Source organism: Microcaecilia unicolor, chromosome 2 (assembly GCF_901765095.1).
Source record: "Microcaecilia unicolor chromosome 2, aMicUni1.1, whole genome shotgun sequence".
Taxonomy (NCBI): Eukaryota; Metazoa; Chordata; class Amphibia; order Gymnophiona; family Siphonopidae; genus Microcaecilia; species Microcaecilia unicolor.
This window is the reverse complement of record NC_044032.1, coordinates 240,929,267-240,950,157: the sequence shown is the minus strand read 5'-3', so window position 1 is coordinate 240,950,157 and position 20,891 is coordinate 240,929,267. Positions and strand designations below refer to the sequence as shown.

The window sequence follows — 20,891 nt, the reverse complement described above, 5'->3', positions numbered from 1 at the left end:
CTCATGCACCAGGCCTGAACTTGAAGAAAGAGTGAGTGCTGCCCAAGCCCTCTATGCACAGGCTCACGCTCAAGGGTTGCCTAGTCTCACCGCCCTCTGAGGCAGACTCCCACCCTGTCAGAGGGGGTAGGACATGGCAGTGCTTCAGTACAGGCCTCTGCAATGCTTAGTGTTCTTTAAGCTTGGGGCTGGTGTAAGAGGAAGTGGGGGGGGGGCCGAGGGAGAGTGGCAGCAGCCCAGAAGTGAGAAAGAGTGGGAAGATAGTGGAGATAAGATGATATCCTGGTCAACCGGGGGGGGGGGGGGGGGGGGGGGGGGGGGGGGGAAAGAGATTAAGAGAGAAGAGGAGCTGCTAGCAACTGAGTTGGGTAGAGAGAGGAAGGAGAGATGTTTGCCAACTTGGAGGGTGGGTACAGAAAAGTTGAGATGCTGCTTATGGGGGAGACTTGGGCAAAAATAGAGAAAGTTAGGGGAAGTAATGGCCACTGTGGTGGGGGTAGTAGAGAGAGGGTCTATTCAGTGAGAAGGTAGAATGGAAAAGGAGAGATGCACCTACCTAACCCTTGACTACCCCAATTGCAAAAGGTATAAAATACAAATCTTCACATGCCACCAGCCTCTCCTTTACAGGCACACAACTTTGGAACTCACTACCCAAAGACTGGAAACTCACAGAAAACTACCTACAATTCAGAAAAAAACCGAAAACACATCTTTTCAAGAAGTCTTTCTCCCCTGGATCTGCCTAATCCCACACCCATACATCACGAAAAGTTCAGAAATGGAAAACAATAATATTAACCTCTCTCACAATATGCTAATATATCAACCTAAGCGTTTATTGTACTTCTGTATTATGTACTAGACTTCTACAAATCTAAATTTTGTAACCACCTTTTTAGCAATATGTAAGCCACATTGAACCTGCCGTATGGTGGGAAAATGTGGGATAAAAATGCAATAAATAAATAACAGGGAGGAGAAACGGGAGATACTGAACTATGAGAAGGGTGAATTGGTAGTCAGGAGCCGCCCCTGGGTTGGGGGAATGGCTGAAGCTTCACCAAGGGTGTCTGATACTCTTTGGACAGCCCTCTCAGTACTTGGTAGTGAGAAGGGGAAATACATGGCAGCAAACATTAACAAACCACTTTTTTTTTCCATTGTGAAAGGGCTGCCTGCCCCTTTCACAAAACTAGTGATCCAAGATGTATGCTTGTCGCTTTCAAAAAAATATAAATAGGCTAACGTGAAAGAAATATGCCTTGGTGCTAAATACAGGAACACGCATCATCACAAATGGGGAAGATACATTTCTTTGGGTTTGTGCACTGACCCTGGCATTGGTGCACCTAGGGATCCAACCACCCCCCCCCCTCCACTTTCATGCAAACACCAGTCTAACAGGATCTATGAACAGCTTATGACAGCATCAACCATTATAATCCTTTCACCAGATGCCATCAATGAGAAGTGTGTGTGAAGCCTGGTGCCCATCACAGGAAGTCTGATCAAAGTTTCCACACAGTTTCAAAATGGCCTCTACGTGCATGATACATATCAGCAAAACTAATTAACATCTTGCATTTCCTTGACAAGAAAATTTTAAGATTTCTGTAGCCAAGATGCAAGCTGCTGCTGCTGGTGCTGTAAGGTAGCAGCAGTTCACAAATGCACCTGATCATAACTTGTAGAACGGAGGCCTCCTGTCACAGGTCCTAAAGATACGGAATTCTCCAATCAATCTCATGAGCACAGTAAGGAAGCATGGGTGACACCAATAACCTTTAAATCAGTGTTTCCCAAGTCCGGTCCTGGAGTACCCCTTGCAAGTCAGGTTTTCAGGATATCCACAATGAATGTGCATGAAAAAGATTTGCATATAATGGAGGCAGTGTATGCAAATCAAAGTTCATGCATATTCATTGTGGATATCCTGAAAACCTGACTGGCAAGGGGTACTCCAGGACTAGACTTGGGAAACACTGTTTTAAATAACTTACTTTCAGGCTCATTTTCGAAAGGGATCGCTGGCGATTTTCCGACACAAATTGGGAGATCGCCGGCGATCTCCTGATCCCTGCCAAATCGGTATTATCGAAAGCCGATTTTGGCTGGCTTCAATTGCTGTTTCGTCGTGGCGCCAGCCAACCTTCAAGGGGGCATGTTGGTAGGGTAGTGAAGGTGGGACGAGGGACGGGACGGGGGCATGGGTACGAGATGGCCGGCTTCGCCTTATAATGGAAAAAAAGAGACTGGCTCGAATGAGCATTTCGCCGGCCGGACTAGGTCCATTTATTTTTAGGACCAAGTTTGGAAAAAGTGCCCCAACTGACCAGATGACCACCGGAGGGAAGCGGGGATCACCTCCCCTAACTCCCCCAGTGGTCACCAACCCCCTCCCACCCCCCCCACCCCCCAAAAAAAAACCTAAAACTTTTTTTGCCAGCCTGAAATGTCATACCCAGCTCCTTGACAGCAGTATGCAAGTCCCTGGAGCAGTTTTTAGTGGGTGCAGTGCACTTCAGGCAGGTGGACCCAGGCCCATCCCCCCCCCTACCTGTTCCACTTGTGGTGGTTAATGTAGAGCCCTCCAAACCCCCCCCAAAACCCACTGTACCCACATGTAGGTACCCCCCTTCACCCCTTAGGGATATGGTAATGGTGTAGAGTTGTGGCGAGTGGGTTTTGGGGGGGGGGGATTTTGGGGGCACAGCATACAAGGTAAGGGTGCTATGTACCTGGAAGCTATTTTTAGGTTTTTTTAAATTTTATTTTAAGTGCCCCCTAGGGTGCCTGGTTGGTGTCCGGGCATGTGAGGGGGGCCAGTGCACTACAAATTCTGGTTCCTCCCACGCCCAAATGCCTTGCATTTCACCGGGTTTGAGATGGCCAGACCCGGTTTCCATTATGGCTGAAAAACGAAGCCGGCCATCTCATATAAACCCGGTGATCCTTCTCTAAACCCGGCGAGCGATTTGGCTGGCGCCAAGCATATTTCGAAAATACGCTTGGCTCCGCCCGCTTATGGCACTGGCCCCGAAGATGGCTGGCCATCGATTTGGCCGGCGCTGTTTGATTATGCCCCTCTTTGGTGACTAAAGTTGTGGACGCAAATTTGGCAGTGCGGCCAAATTGTACGTGCAACTTAATTGGTTAACAAGCCAAATGGCACTGATAACTGGCCAGTAATAAGCAATTGTCAGGACTAATTAGAATTTATGCACAAAACTATCTAAGCGTAATCTGTAAAGTGGTGAATGTAAATTCTAATGAATGGATCTCAAAAGTGGGCATGGCAGTGGGAGTTCCTAAAAATTACACGCGCTTTTATAGAATATACCCAATCTGTACCTGTCAAGCACGGTCATTTACACCAGGTTTTAGCTGGTGTAAAGTTGCGCCTAAATTTTAGTCAAGGGAATGGGTGCTACGTGTCTTCTATTAACCGCACCTAACTTTGTGTGTTTTTTTGGTACCATATATAGAATTCACCCCTTAGTACACTACCTCCCATTTGCAATAAGAAATGAGAGAAAAAAGGGTAGAATAAGAGGAAAGGCAAAAAAAAAAAAAGAGCCTACAATCACTGTAAAATGTCTTCCGTAGGTATACTTGGAGATATATTTCCTAGAACATTCTAGCTTAGGAAAGCAGACAGTGATACTCTATTAAATATGGCTGACTGTAATTTTAAGAAACACGGAGGGCAATTTAGATTTGACATTTAACACATGGAAACAGTATATCTGGTGTCAGCGATGGTATTTGTCAGACATGCTCTCATTAAGATTTCATTCAGCACAGTAGCTTAATGGAGTGAGCTTATATTACCTGTGGCTCCTTATTGTGCTTGCTGGGATCCTTCTCATAGCTTTCAGCATAGATCCTCAGGATAGTTCCTGTGCTGCCTGACGCGCTCAACCTGAAGATGAGCCTGGAAGCGTCAGAGAAGATAATCCTCAGGCCCTGAAAGATTTAAACAGACGAGTACATTCTGAATAAGATCCCTGAGCAACCAACATGCCTCAAAGAGCGATGAAATAAAGCTTGGATTAAATGAACAGCAGGTACAAAAAATACTGGATATCTTAGAGCCTGCAGAGAATTAATGGTGCTGTTGGTTGGACAAATGGAATCAGTTGGATGTTTGCCCACAGGCACAGGAAAAAAGTTTGTACTGTTTACTGAATTTAGTAACTGTACCTATCAGTATTTTTAGCCAACTAGTGATTCCAGCAAAGGAAAGACTTGAGTAGGAATGTTGCTACTATTTGGGTTTCTGCCAGGTACTTGTGACCTGAATTGGCCACTTTTGGAAACAGGACACTAGGCTAGATGGACCATTGGTCAGACCCAGTATGGCTATTCATATGTTTTTATGATCTGCCCAATGGTCAAGCACGGAAAGGGAAATGAGACTTGATATACCGCCTTTCTGAGGTTTTTGCAACTACATTCAAAGCAGTTTACATATATTCAGGTACTTATTTTGTACCAGGGGCAATGGAGGGTTAAGTGACTTGCCCAGAATCACAAGGATTTACAGTGGGAATTGAACTCAGTTCCTCAGGATCAAAGTCCACTGCACTAACCACTAGGCTACTCCTCCACTCCAGCTTCATAAGGGGCCCTTTTACAAAGCTGCGGTAAAAGCATTAGCAAATGCTTACTGCAGCAAAAAAAAAAGGCGTATTGCAGGGTGAGCTGAGGCATCCCACGGTAATTTCAGGATGTACGCATGCTACTTAAGTACTAAAAAAGAAAATATATTTTTTGTGGTGGGGACATCTGGGGCGTAGAGTGGGCGTGTTGTGTGCTAATCGGTTAGTGCAGCTACATCGCTGTGTACTAAACGATTAATGCGTGCTTAGCGTGTGAGCCCTTACTGCGTATATAATGAGTGGCGGTAAGGGCTAACGCGCTAATCTGTTTTATTGGTCACACTCACTAATGGCAAAAAATCATGGCTATTAATACAACAAAATAGGAAATTTGGCCATTTTACCTTGGTGGTAAAAATGGCCTTAGCATATTGGAAAACCCTGTTTAAGGGTGCTCTAAGGCCACTTTTTACTGCCGTTTGGTAAAAGGGTCCTTAAATTTGCTCAGTACATTTTGAGGAAGTAAACCCTGGTTTCTAAGTAAAAGGAAACAATACTCAGAGGAAGACACCAGGAATGGGGGAGAGAGTAAATAGTCAGACTGATTTAACTGGCCAGGAGAGCCTCCTGCCCAGTTATATCCCAGTATGCAGGCCATTCTTGGATTCTTCAGTGGCACTTAATTGCACAGTGCTGCTGAATATCTGGGTGGCCAGCAGTGCCGGGGCAGAGTTGGAGCACTGCCAGGATTTACCCAGTTAGCAGAGATATTCAGTCTTAAATCTGAGCGACTACTTGGGCACCAACCTGAATATTGCCGGTACTTGGATTAATGGCAGCAGATGACTTGGGCAGTCAATGCTGGATTAGGCTTGGCATTGAGTTTCTGGGTCAAATTCAGCTGGCAATGGCCAGTACCCTTGAAAACATTGACCACTGCTGGCTGAATATCAGAGGGAATGTCTCTTGTTGCAAGGTGAAATAACTCGAATGCATATTTCCTATACAACACCCATATAGAGCCCAATATAATTGGATTACAAATGGACTGGACAAAAGCTGGAAAATAAAGTAAGTTACTTATCCAGGTTAGATAATCAAATTTCTATTCACTTCACTTCACTAAAAATGTGGCCCATAATTGGCTCCTAGGCACGATTTAGAATTAACTGAATGCTAGAGATGGGCCAGTTTCCAAATGCATACTTGTGCCTCTGGGAACCAGAGTGGTTAGCAATATCATTAAGCCTGGCTGTGGGAAGCACTTAATTCTCTACATTCTTTTAATAGTGATAAAATGTAATTTAATTTGAACAAGCCATGATAATTCAGGATATAGACACTCGGAAGGTTAAGAGCCTACAAAAATTCAGGCAAAAAATTCTCACAGCCCCTCATTCAAAAGATTTTTTCAAAAGGCAGAGGAATAAGAGAAAACCTTTTTCCAAAAAAGTCCCTCAGTCTTCAATCCTTGCTTTACATCTCTTTCTTTACGAGTAAGTTTGCATAATGTTTGCAACCTCATTTCTTTAGCCGCACCTAAACGTGTGTCAAAAAGGCTGCAAAAGATCCACAATACGGCAGTTCGATTAATCTTTTCACTTAAAAAAATCTGATAGCATTTCATACTATTATATTGTAGTTGATCCTTTATTTTCATATCAAGCCGCCAAGCATGGAAGAGAAATAACTGATATTATAAGGGTTTCTTCTAGTTATTTAGATTTTAGAAAGTGGATAAAAACTTTATTATTTCATAGATATGTTTTAAAATCATGTTGAATGTCATTCTGATGTAACATAGCTCCCAGATTACGTCTGGTTATCTTTATTGTAACTCACTTAGAACTATTTAGGTACAAGCAGGCTAGAAGTCCTAATGTAATGTAATTTTTTGTGCAGACAAAAGATACCTAGACAAAAATGGGGCAAAGCTGGAAGTGTAGTAAGGACAACCTGATAGAGACATGTTGCGGGCAAACTGGTCCTCACAGGCTTAAAGATATCTGAATGATATTTACTAGAAATTCAGCTGAAATCTTACTCAGATAAGTCAAGTGGTGGCTCTACCATTAGGCCAACTGAGGCCAACTGAGGCTCTTTGTGGAGCAGCATCCCCACCACACTGGCTGCAGTCTGGTATCTCCCCCTGCCCCTCCTTCCTCAACCCCCTTCCCCGAATCTACCTTCTTTTTTCATTTTCTAAAAGTCATCATTGGCAAAGATTCCCATAAGCTGCCCGACTTCTGGCACCGGCCTGTTCTCTCTCTACTGAGGCCTGCCTCTCTGATGTAATTTCCTGTTTCCTCAGAGGCAGGCAGCAGTAGAGAGAAGAGGCCAGGGCCAGCAGCAGGGCAGCCTATGGGAATTGCTACCGCTGCCACCTTTTGAAAAACAAGAAAAGATGGTAGATTTGGGGAAAGAGGTTGAGGAAGAAAGGGGGGAGATGCCATATCGTGGCCGGGGGGGGGGGGGAGGGAGTTAAGAGGGAAAGAGTGTGAATGGAGAAATGTTGAACTCGGGGGCGGGGCGGCATCTCATGCCTCACCTCAGCTGGCAGACTGCCTCGGGCCGCCCCTGGATAAGTCTCTCTCTAATTGGCTTTTTTCAAAATGAGGCTCATCTCTCTCATAGAAACATAGTAAATGTCAGCAGATAAAGACCCACATGGTCCATCCAGTCTGTGCAGGTTCCATTTCTTCATGATTAAACCCTGGAATTATAAACAGGGCAGTAGGCAACTTGTCTTGCCAACCTCATATGAGCAGCTATATGATACAGGCTTGGAACATACCACCACACTACTGTTTTCAACCAAAAGAATGTGTTCCCCTCCCCCACCACTGATTAGCATCACTATTCACTAATATCAACTTTATAATCTCTCTCGCTCTCTCTCTGCATAAAAGAGGGATATTCTATAAAGAGCAACCTAGATTAAGGCGAAAAGAATGCGCAAGAATGCCAATATTATAGTCATTTACATGCATATATCAAGATATAAAAAATATAAACGGTAAGTGACCGTACTCACACGCAAATGCGCAGTAGAGACTTCCCTCTCTGCCCCGTCCCCGCTTCAATACGTGATGATGGGGGCGGGACAGAGAGGGAAGTCTCTACTGGCATGCTGCAGACGTCGGAACCGCTCCCCCTCCCCCGGAGTTGCCGCCGCCCCTCCATCTGGCCCGAGCACTGTGAACTTACATCACCACGCAGCAGCAGGCACATCAGCAAAGCTGCCGTCGGGTTTCCTTCTCTGCCTCTGTCCCGCCCTCGCTGACGTTACGTCACACGAGGGCGGGACACAGGCAGAGAAGGAAGCCCGCCCCAACGGCAGCTTTGCTGATGTGCCTGCTGCTGCGTGCTGATGTAAGTTTACAGTGCTGCTCGGGCCGGGTGGAGGGGCAGCAGTGACTCCGGGGGGGGGGGGGGGGGGGGGCTCGGAAACCCCCCCCATTCCAAAAGTAGCCCGTTTTCATGGGCTCAACGGCTAGTATGTACATAAATGACCATTTCCAGCTGTAAGTTTGCATCTAGAAATGAGGGTGCATACTTTGAGAGTGGGTGATCAAATAGGTGCAGTTTGGGAAGAGGATGGGCAGGACAAACACCTATGCACGTTCTTTAATAATCTAGGTGCGTCCATTTACATCAGCTCTACGGCTGATGTAAGAGATCATGCCTAAAATATGGGTGCAAATTTTACCTATATGCTAGAATTCTACGAAGAAAAGTAGATGCCTATTTTAATTTATAGAAAAAGCTCCAAATAGGCATGTTCTTAGTGCCTAAAAATAGGCCACCCCCTTATAGAATTACCTTCCTATTGGACAAACATACTAAAACGTTGAACTGGCACAAGGGGTGGGGGTGTTATTTATTTATCTGGAGGGCTGCAAGGTGGAGATAAAACCTTTGGTTGGTCTGCAACTGCTGGAGAGATTATTGGTGTTTCTTTCCACTTATTTTTATTCAACTGGTATTTCATATACTGCTATTAACTAACAAAGGGGGCATAGTAGATTATTTATTTATTACAACATTTATACCCCACATTTTCCATGCATGTGTTGGTTCAATGTGGCTTACAATGCAGTTTAATACAAAAAACAAACATTACTGAAATAGAAAAGAACTACATTGTTGGATAGGAGAAAACCACTCTTACATGACAGGGACAATAGCTAAAGTTTCCAGGTAGTGCTGCCAAATATCATACCCCCCAACCCAATCGGGTGGTAAAAGCCTGCTGAAAGAGTCAGGTTTTCAAAGCTATTTTGAAGTGCTTAAGGGACAACTCACCATTAGTCTGTACAGGCGATGAGTTCCATAAATAAGGAGCCATAAAATAAAAAGCACAGTTTCTGGTGCTCTTTAATTGAGCAAGATGGGGACCCGGGAGAAACATCCGATTATCATTTAAAGATTTGAGAACACAGGCTGAGGAGTAGGGAATAGTAAGCAACGATGGGGAACCTAGATGGAATGCTTTAAAAGCTAATAAAAGAAGGTTAAACTTTATACGGTATTAGATGGGGAGCCAATGGTATTTCTTTAGGACTTGGGAAACATGATCAGATCGATGTAAATTACATAAAAGACAAATGGCCATCTATAATTTTTTAAGGATTGATTTAATGGCTGCTAAGTATATGATATTACCGTAGTGAAATCTGGTGGTAAAGAGTGAGAGAATAAGAGAATAAAATGTATCATGGTCAAAAAAAAGGTCTAAGTGACCGAAGACGCAATACAAAAAAACCTGATTTACTTACAGAGGAAACATGAGATTCAAATGTAAGATGAGAGACAAGTATGACCCCTAAATAACATAAATTCTGTACAGGAGAGATAGTGATGTTAAATAAATCAAACTACGGGGGAACAAAACATCCAGATAGCCAGAAAGCAACTGTCTTGTTGTGATTCAAGACAAGATGATGATTGCGAAATCAAAGTGCAACAGAGTTTAAACAAGTTTGTAAAGGTGACATTTCAACATCGTTTGGCTCAGTATGGTAAAGAAACAATATATTATCTGCTTAAAAATGACGGGAAATTCCAGACTCCTGAATAAGTGTTGCCAGCAGACTGAGAAAAAGATTAAATAAGATCTGCTGGGTTGTTTATAGTCCTCCTGAATGTGCTAAGAAGTGTCTTATTACTGGTGAAACTGCCTCCAAATGTGGAAATGGGTGCCCATTAGTGGCCATAATTTGGATGTGTTTTTGCTGGCTATGGAGCCCTTGGGTTTGACTAGCTGGTCCTTAAGCTGACCCATGTGAAAGGTCGCATATTGAATTTAGTCTTTCTACTGGGTTTAGTGGGTAGAACTACAGAATTGGAAGCTCTAGTTCTCAGATTATGTTAATTAGGTTTATTGTGGTAGAGTGCAAGATGGGGGGGTCATACAGTTTATATATATGAGCTACAGAAGGATATGGACATTTAAGAGTCAATGCATTGTGATTTAGCACGGACAAGGGGGAGGTGTTGGTTGACATCTGATATTCTTCACTTTCAACCATGGTTATGCCTAGCATTATCTTGCGGCTTAGGTAGTTCATGGGAAGAAAGTAAGTCCTTGGTATACACAAAATATAGTGGGATTAGAAAAGGTTCAAAGAAGGGTGACCAAAATGATTAAGGGAAAGGAACTCCTCTCATATGAGGAAAGGCTTGTTAGGGCTCTTCAGCTTGCAAAAGAGAAGACTGAGGGGGGGGGGGGGGGGATATGATAGAGGTCTACAAAATCCTGAATAGTGTAGAATGGGTAAGCGTGAATTGATTGTTTATTGTTTTGAAAATCACTAAGAGTAGGGGACACTCAATGAAGTTACATGATAATACTTTTAAAATTAATGGGAGGAAATGTGTCCAGGATGGACTTTGGACCTGATTATGCCATTAAATATGAACTCGGCTGCCTTCTCTCACATTTCAATTCAACCCCAACCCTGATCAGACCATTTCCTTCTACTTTTTAACTTCACAACTCCCAATTAATTTTCTGCTCCCTTAAAGAGAGTATCATCTTCTACAGATCTTTCGAAAATCTCTGCATCCACCCTTTCTGATAATTTATGTTTGGACATTACTTCCTTTACTACTTTACCTCTTGTTTTGTGGGATCAAGACTTAACTAGAGTCTATAATAAACTTGCCCCCCCTTGTAGAATCTACTGCTTCCTGAAACAAGCGTCATTTGGAACCCTGGTACTCGACTGAACTACGTCTCATAAAACAACAACTCTGCCAAGCAGAAAGAAAATGGATATGTATGCCCTCTAACCCCTTTCAAGCAAATTACTGGCCCAATCTTATAAGAAAGCTATTCTTGCAGCTAAAAAAGCGTATTACTCTTCCCAAATCACCAGGGCCCCCAACACTGCAACCTTATATTGTACCCTCAAGCGACTAATGACCTTCAAAGGCTCTTCCTGCAAAATTGACAAACCTTATCCACCAGCTCAATTGCTGGAAACCTTTTTTCAATTGAAAATAGTAACACTAGATGACAGTCTTAATACTAACCACATTGCATCTAATCCCTCCACTCCCGTTATTTCAGTCCCTATTCCCTGCACATCATCATCTTGCAGCTCCCTATCCTTATCTGAACTAGCCAGAACTCTCTCTGAGATGCAATCTTCATTCACTTCTTCAGACCCAATGCCAACGTTTCTGGTAAAAAAAAATACCAAATGATTTTTATCCGTTTTCTTCACTCTATGGTCACACAATCTATGATATCTGGACTTGTTCCTCATTTATGGAAGAATGCCATCATCTTTCCTAAAATCAAAGATCCCAAACAATCCCCTACTGATCCCTCAAACTATAAGCCCATTGCTAATCTGCCCTTTCTTGCAAAGGTTGTCAAATCTACTATTAACTCACAGCTCACTGCTTTCATATCCAAAACCAGTGTTTTACACCCAAACCAAACTAGCTTTCGTCAAAACCACAGCACAGAAACATCTTTATTAGCATTTCTGAACATAATTCGTTATTTTCATGATAAATCTCGGTCTGTATTACTTCTCTCACTAGACCTCGCTGCCGCTTTTGACCTTATTGACCACACAATACACAATAAGACATTTTACTAGACAGCATAGGGTGTAAGCAAAGGCGAAATATATAGTTAGATAAGATAGAGTAACAGGAGTAAGAAAATAAGAGACTAGTTTAAAGAAAGTTGCAAATGAGGTCAGAAAGGTGCTTGAACATTATCTTAGCTAGTGCAGGAGTGGATAAACATGTCCTGCTGTAGTATGTGCAGCCGGTGTCACTTACTTCTTCCATTAAAGGCCTGGTTGAAGAGCCAAGCTTTCACCTGCTTCCTAGTATATATACATAAGTACATAAGCATTGCCATACTGGGAAAGACCAAAGGTCCATCAAGCCCAGCATCCTGTTTCCAACAGTGGCCAATCCAGGTCACAAATACCTGGCAAGATCCCAAAAAAGTACAAAACATTTTATACTGCTTATCCCAGAAATAGTGGATTTTCTCCATGTCCAAACCTTTTTTAAACTCCGCTAAGCTAACTGCCTTTACCACATTCTCTGGCAATGAATTCCAGAGTTTAATTACACGTTGAGTGAAGAAAAATGTTCTCCGATTCGTTTTAAATTTACTACATTGTAGCTTCATCGCATGCCTCCTAAGCCTAGTACTTTTGGAAAGCGTAAACAGACGCTTCACATCTACCCGTTCAACTCCACTCATTATTTTATAGACCTCTATCATATCTCCCCTCAGCCGCCTTTTCTCCAAGCTGAAGAGCCCTAGCTGCTTTAGCCTTTCCTCATAGGGAAGTCGTCCCATCTCCTTTATCATTTTCGTCGCCCTTCTCTGCACCTTTTCTAATTCCACTTTATCTTTTTTGAGATGCGGTGACCAGAATTGAACACAATATTTGAGGTGCGGTCGCACCATGGAGCAATACAAAGACATTATAACATCCTCATTTTTTTCCATTCCTTTCCTAATAATACCTAACATTCTATTTGCTGTCTTAGCCGCAGCAGCACACTGAGCAGAAGGTTTCAATGATCATCAACGATGACACCTAGATCCCTTTCTTGGTCCGTGACTCCTAACGTGGAACCTTGAATGACATAGCTATAATTCGGGTTCCTCTTTCCCACATGCATCACTTTGTACTTGCTCACATTAAACGTCATCTGCCATTTAGACGCCCAGTCTCCCAGTCTCGTAAGGTCCTCGTGTAATTTTTCACAATCCTCCTGTGATTTAACGACGTTGAATAACTTTGTGTCATCAGCAAATTTAATTACCTCACTAGTTACTCCCATCTCTAGGTCATTAATAAATATGTTAAAAAGCAGCGGTCCGAGCACAGACCCCTGGGGAACCCCACTAACCACCCTTCTCCATTGAGAATACTGATCATTTAACCCTACTCTCTATTTTCTATCTTTTAACCAGTTTTTAATCCACAATAGAACACTACCTCCTATCCCGTGACTCTCCAATTTCCTCAGGAGTCTTTCATGAGGTACTTTGTCAAACGCCTTCTGAAAATCCAGATACACAATATCAACCAGCTCACCTTTATCCACGTGAGCTCCATTAACAACCCTTGAATGCCTCAGGTAAAAATTTAGATTGTGAACCCTCCAGGGACAGGGAAATACCTAGAGGGGCATAATCGAACGCAAATGCCTATCTCCATGGGCGTCTATGTCCGAAAACGGGTACGTGAAGAGGTGGGACAGACCGTATTATCGAAAAAATGGACGTTTTTCAGCTGGGCGTTTGTTTTTTTTAGGGATAATGGAAACTAAAACGCCCAGCTCAAAAACGTCCTAATCCAAGCCATCTGATCATGGGAGGGGCCAGGATTCGTAGTACACTGGCCCCCCTGATATGCCAGGACACTAACTGGGCACCCTAGAGGTCAGTGTGGTGGACTTCAGAAAAAGCTCCCACATGCATAGCTCCCTTACCACGGGTGCTGAGCCCCCAACCCCCCTCCCCCCAAACCCACAAATGTACAACACTACCATAGCTCTTAGGGGTGAAGGGGGCACCTACATGTGGGTACAGTGGGTTTTGAAGACCTCCCATTTACCAGCACAAGTGTTACAGGTAGGGGGGGATGGGCCTGGGTCCACCTGGCTGAAGTGCACTGTGGTACCCACTAAATGTGCTCCAGGGACCTGCATACACGCAGGCCTCTAGGACTTGTTGCTGCTATATAACATTGGCACACCAGTTGACACCTGAAGACTAATCTCTCCGAAAACGTCCTTTATTGGAATAAGCACGCTTACTCACAGTTAACTGCAGATCACAGGTTGTGCCCCACTGGCAACGAGTCTCCCTGGTACTGAGATGAGCAGTAGGTCAGAGCTGGCAGAATGGTGTATAATGCCCTCTTTCAGCCTCATTCAAGGTAAGAACTAAGTTCTGTAAAGTGGCTAACATGTGAAATGGATCTAAAACTGGCTTACAAAAATGGCCACTACCTCATGGACTACCGGAAACAAAACAGGGCACACTCTGACCCAGTAAGCAGAGGGGAAAGCACCATGGGAGTAGAGCCTACCAACTACCAACATCGTGAGCATTTAACACAAGCTAGTGGAATCACGGAGACCAATACCCTACACACACCACAATGCATTGCTGATGTGACTCTGCAGTGCCCTTAACAGAAAAGGTGTCACACTCACCCGAGAGCCACATCAGAACCAGGGAAAGGCTGTCAGAAAACATTCTGCTGTCATGGAGGTGGGTATGGCATTTGAGGCTGGCATAAAGGCTGGAAAAAAGTTTTTAAAGTGGGTTTTTTTGGTGGGAGGGGGTTAGTGACCACTGGGGGAGTCCGGGGAGGTCATCCCCGATGCCCTCCAGTGGTCAACTGGGCAGTTGGAGCACTTTTTTGGGACTTGTTCGTGAAAAAAAAAAGGGTCCAAAAAAAGTGACCCAAAATCATGGTCAAAATGCCTTTTTTTTTCGATTATCAGCTAGACACCCATCTCTCCTCGGCCGATACCCACGCCCCAGTTCCGCCTTCACCACGCCTCCGACACGCCCCCGTCAACTTTACCCGTTTCCGCGACGGATTGCAGTTGGAAACGCCCAAAATCGGCTTTTGATTATACCGATTTGGGCGCCCACGGGAGAAAGACGCCCATCTCCCGATTTGGGTCGCAATATAGGCGTTTTTCTCTTTCGATTATAAGCAGGCTAGTATACCTGAATATAACTTGCCTTGAGCTGATACTGAAAGGTTGAGAACTAAATCCAAATAAGTTACGAACAAAGCCGAGGGCACGCTCACAGTTGCTAAAACTGGATCAAAATCATTGATAGTCCAGGGCTTCCACAGCCTAACCACATTCCTCCTCCATATGCATAGCCACACTACTGGCTGTAAAAGTTTCTGATCATAGGATAACAGCAAAAAGGTCTTATTTCAGATTCCGCTGGGCCTGGACACAAAAGCTGCTCCTGTATGTGTTCCCCGTGCTATTTTCCACCTCTTTGCTTCTACATTTGGCTCTTGCTGGTGACAGCTGCCTGACTACTGAGCACACAGAATCACACAGACACAAGGGCGCACACACCCACATCCACCCACCCACCCACCCACGTGCACAAGGGGGAGGAAATGACAGCTGATATATTTCTAGAGGGCTGGAATTCTTGCTGCACAAAACCACAGCTGAGAATACTTCGGATAGAACAAGCTGTTCAACTAAAACAGCACTACAGGACATGGGAAACTCATTTGCTAAGGTGACAACATTAAGGGAGCCTGTCATTGCCTGAGGAAATGAGGATACCAGAGTTGAACACTTGCCTCTCTAAATTTTTAGTTTCATTTGTACCCTGCGCTTTCCCACTCATGGCAGGCTCAATGCGGCTTACATATATAGGTACTTATTTGTACCTGGGGCAATGGAGGGTTAAGTGACTTGCCCAGAGTCACAAGGAGCTGTGCCTGAAGTGGGAATCGAACTCAGTTCTGATATGCTAAATAAATATATCCAATGAAAATTAAGATACTATTTGAGCAGTGGGACTTACATGTATAAATTATATGGATTACAGCTGAATATCGCAGCTTTCCATACAAGTTTTTGCTCTGCCCTAAATCCTGCCCAATTTAGACTGCACAGCTTTGGCTTTATACAGCTTTATATCCCTAAAAGCTGTCTGTTACCCACAGTATAAAATTGAAAGCAAAATACTTACAAAGTCAGCACCCACTACTGCTGAAAAGTGTCTCCAAGTGTTTATGCTTTTCTCTAGCTATTCCTGTTTTCTCATTTTTTTTTTAGCTCAGTCAGAAGCTGTGCAGGGATTCTAGTACCACGAAATTTCATATACAACTTGGCACCTCTGTGGGAGGCAGTTCCAAAATATAATCCAGCAGATATTCAGCTGGCGGCAGTCAGAATTTTTTTAAACACTGACTTGCTAAAATTATCCAGGATATTCAGTGCCAGGCCATGTCCAGGTACTGGCACTGATTATCCACGGCTAATTATGGATGTTCTGGCCACCACAGCTTAAGTGGATCCCGGTAGATACTCCTGCCCAATTTTCCCCAGGGTACAAGGTACTTCTCCAAGTAAGGTGGGGGGTGGGGAAGAGCCTATGGAGATGAGTGGGGGGATGGGACAGTTTTATATTTTCTTCGGGGGGGGGGGGGGGGGGTGAGGAATCGTAAGCAGGGCCCACCAGACACTATTTTAGTTTAACCAGGGAGGAGAGAGAGACAGAGACAGAACTGGGGGGGATGGGAAGAGACTCTGGATAGGATGGGGGAAAAAGAGAAAGAGACACAAGATTGGGGGGGGGGGAGAGAAGGGGCTGCAGGGAGAGATACTGGCCCCAGGGTGGGGGGGGGGTGAGAGGAAGGGAAGAGCGGGATGGGATAAGGGAGACAGAGAAGATGCTTGGCATGGAGGGAACATAGGGACAGAACTTTGGTTGTCCCCGCGACAGAAAGCGGTTGAGGACGCCCAAAATCGGCTTTTGATTATGCCGATTTGGGCAACCCTGGGAGAAGGACGCCCATCTCCCAATTTGTGTCGAAAGATGGGCGCCCTTTTCTTTCGAAAATAAGCCTGATAGTAACCTATAGAACTTTGCAAGTTTAAGTGCTTTGAAAAAGAGCCCCCAATAGCTTAGTTAGAAAATATACAAAGGGCAACCAAAATAATTAAGGGGACAGAAAGACTGTTACATAAGGAAAGGCTAGAGTGGTTGGGGCTTTTCAGTTTGGAGAAGAGATGGCTGAGGAGAGTTATAACAGAGGTCTATAAAATCATGAGTGGAACAAGTAAATGAGTAAACATGAATGGATAGTTTACTCTTTCAAAAAGAACAAAGTTACAAAATATTATGGAGGAAAAAACTTTTTTTACTTAACACATAATTAAGCTCTGAAACTCATTGCCTAGAGCATGTGGTAAAAACAGTTAATGTAGTAGTGTTTAAAAAAGGCTTGGACAAATTCCTGGAGGAAAAGTCCATAAACCACTATTAAGATAGCCCTGGGGTAGCCCACAGAGGTTTAATGAACAGAAACGGCATGAGCCTATCTGGCCCATTATGTGGACTGAAGCCAGTAGACGGAGGTCACACTATCAATTGCATTGCTTTGGGTGTACCAAGATGGCAGCAGCTACATTGGGGAGAATTAAAACCTCCTTGGGTGGAGACTGGCTTCAGCTTTGTGACATCATGCCGTCTCCTGTCATTAAACCTCCTTGGGAAAACCAGTGCTCATTCCTGGGGGTAAGCAGCACGGAAGTTTGGCTATGTTTGGTATCAGCCAGGTACTTGTGACCTGGATTTGCCAATATTGGAAACGATATACTATATGACTTCTCTATCCACAAAAGCAAAAGCAATGATAAGCTGATATCTAGTCTTTGGTAAACATTTAACATAATATTATACGGTTTTAGATCAAAGTTCACAGACCAAACTAGTATGGAAGGAACAGGAACAAATCCAATGGCAGTTCTATTATTTTAAAAGTATTTTTTTCACTTTTTGAACAGCAAAACAATCAATTACACTATCCCAATTGATAGAGTCAGGTACTGTATGTTATGCTCAGCTGACAAAATTGTGAAGTTAGACAAATGTGTTTGGCCCATCGATGACCTAAGGTAACATTTTACAAGCTTCATCTTGCTAAAACTATGTTCACAAGTAGCAACAGTGACTAGAAATTTTAGAAAAATTCTAAGATTAATCTCTACAGTATATTAGGATATGCATGTTTTAAGGAATATGTATGTATGGATAATTTGCAGGTCAATCATACTTTCTTTGCTTACATCAGCAATCAGCAAATTTGCCTGAAATTTGAACTCAATTTCTGACACCAGTTTCAGCATATCCAAGTCACAATCACTTCCGACCTAGGTCAGCTACACAAGTTTTGGATTCTTCCACTAAGAACGTTTGCAAGAGAATTTCCGGTGAGGAATTCAAAGGCAGAAGAAATCTCTGCTAGTGTTTCAAAACGCCACTGCATTTGTGTTATAAGGACATCAAAAACCATGTTGCATTCTCTCTTAAAATTATTTTCTGCTGTAAGCAGATTGCCGTCACATTTGCTCAGACACAACTATTTTGCCTTATGTCACCGCTTGTTTGTAAACACTGGCTTGATGCCAATTTTTTGAGGAGTTATTCTTGATGCATCAATTATTTCTGTTATACCTTTGTCAAACATGTACTGTGCCTGCAACGACAAACCTTCAACTTGGAGAAAAGATGGCGGAGGGGAGATATGATAGAGGTCTATAAAAAAATGTGTGGAGTGGAATGGGTGGCTGTGAATCACTTGTTTACTCTTTCCAAAAATACTAGGACTAGGGGGTACGCAATGAAGCTACAAAGTAGTAAATTTAAAACAAATCAGAGAAAATATTTCACTCAAAGTGTAATTAAACTCTGGAATTCGTTGCCAGAGAATGTGGTAAAAGCAGTTAACAGCAGGGTTTAAAAAAGGTTTGGATAGATTCCTAAAAGAAAAGTCCATAAGCCACTATTAAGATGGACTTGGGGAAAATCTACTGCTTATTTCTAGGATAAGCAGCATAAAATATATTTTGGGGATCTTGCCAGGCACTTGTAACCTGGATTGGCTAATGTCAGAAACAGGATTCTGGACTTGATGGACCTTTGGTCTGTCCCAGTAAAAATTAGTGCACACACCGGGTGTCTCTATTGTTAGTGTGAGCTAATTTTTAGCACGTGCTAAAAAGTTTGTGTATCTACAGCGCGGCTTAGTAAACAGGGCCTTTAGATAGGCAGCAGTTGCAATCATATGAAGATAGAAAATGATCAGTAAACTGGATGTAACTGAAATGAAGGGAAGAGAAGGAAATCAATATATATAAAAGGCGAGTGTCGTACTCACTCGCAAATGCGCAGTAGAGACCTTCTCTGCCCCGCCCCCGCATCAATACGTGATGATGGGGGCGGAACAGAGAGGGTCTGTACTGCGCATTTCTGAGGGAGGGACACCGCTGTCTAACGCTCCCCCCACCCGAGTCGCCGCCGCCACCCACCTTCTACCCGGTCGGGCCCTCGCTCCACTATTGAAACAGCGAGGGTCCGGGAACGCAGCACTGAGCTCTGCTGAGCTGCCGACATCGCCCTTCCTTCTTCTTCTCTGCCTCTGTCCCGCCCTCGACGACGTTACGTCACATGAGGGCGGGACAGGCAGAGAAGAAGAACGAAGGCCGACGTCGGCAGCTCAGCAGAGCTCAGTGCTGCGTTCCCGGACCCTCGCTGTTTCAATAGCGGAGCGAGGGCCCAGCCGGGTGGAAGGTGGGTGGTGACGGCTCGGGGAGGGGGGGTGCGAATTCGGAGGGGGAGGGGCAGCGGCGAACTCGGCGGCGGGGGCGGGCCTTTCAACCCCCCCCCCCCTTCCTATAATAGCCCGTTTTTACGGGCTCAAAGGCTAGTAAATAAATAAAATAAAAAAAGAGCAACCTTTGATGATGAAATGTGCTCATGCTGTCTTACCATACAGATGTTCTTGTAATAGCTCAACATGTTTCGGCAGCAGATTGTCTACATCAGGGTATCACCTTATATTTTCTTTTTTTATTAATCTATATTTTTGTGCATTCAGGTGGACCAACACAACAACCACACCACTTTTCGCAAGAGAGCAGACACAGTGATTTCCTCCCCCTTCCACTTTGTCACCTAGATTTAGCAGATGCCTTAGGTAGGTCTTACTTGTTTCTTGGTCACAGTGCCATCAACAGGGTCCACATACTCATAGCTGTCGGCTTTCTCCACACCGTAGACATTGTTCCCCACAGCAAACTGTTGGCCCTTGAAGGGTTTGTCCGTGATCAAGGCCTCCAGATCCCTCATGATGAAGAATGCAGCTCGAGGCTCCAAGCCTTCATAATCAAATCTTGTTCATGAAAATTGAAAACAAAAGACACAAAAGCTAAAAAAAAAGCAATAAAGTAATTCTTCTACCAACATACATTTCCCACTAAAAAACTCTTAAGAAAACAACATATTCATCTTTGATAAACAGCACTTAGAAAAACCGAGGGGCCCTTTTACTAAGCTGCATAAGAGTCTACGCGCGCCCAACATGGAGTTACCGCATGGCTCTTGTGGTAATTTCATTTTTGGCACGCATCCGATAGGTGTATCTGAAAAATAATTTTTATTTTTTGATGCTTGTATTGGGCGTGCTCCAAGTGGCATTTGATGTGCGTAGGTCATTACCGCCTGGTTACCACATGAGACTTTACCGCTAGGTCAATGGCTGGTAGTAAGGTCTCAGACCCAAAATGGACGTGTGCCAATTTTGATTTTGCCGCATGTCCATTTTCGGCAAAAATTTTTAAAAAGGCCTTTTTTACAGGCGAGCTGAAAAATAGACCTCTGGCGCCCAAAACCCGTGCCTACACTACCGCAGGTCGTTTTTCAGTGCACCTTAGTAAAAAGATAGAAGAAAAAATTCTAGACCTAGTCCTTAGTGGAGCGCATGATCTGGTGCGGGAGGTAATGGTGCTGGGGCCGCTTGATAACAGTGATCATAATATGATCGGTTTTGATATTAGCTCTGAAGTAAGTATACATAGAAAATCATAGTTAAAAAGGAGGACGGAAGACCAAATGACAGCCAGCGTGGTTAGAAAGTGAGGTGAAGGAAGCTATTAGAGCTAAAAGAAAATCCTTCAGAAAATGGAAGAAGGAACCGACTGAAAACAGGGCCAGTCTTAGCAAGTGCGGGGCCC

The 20,891-nt window shown here is 43.9% G+C and overlaps 1 protein-coding gene across 1 annotated transcript in view; it reads right to left on the bottom strand.

The window, feature by feature from the left end:
* Positions 1–20,891, bottom strand: part of PGM5 (phosphoglucomutase 5) — a 237,533-nt gene that overhangs the window by 35,229 nt on the left and 181,413 nt on the right. Inside the window, exons 9-10 of the mRNA XM_030193836.1 lie at positions 19,867–20,050; positions 3,835–3,969 (exon numbers count right to left, since the gene is read on the bottom strand). Of these exons, the coding sequence (XP_030049696.1) occupies positions 3,835–3,969; positions 19,867–20,050 (319 nt within the window). The remainder of the gene's footprint in view (positions 1–3,834; positions 3,970–19,866; positions 20,051–20,891) is intronic.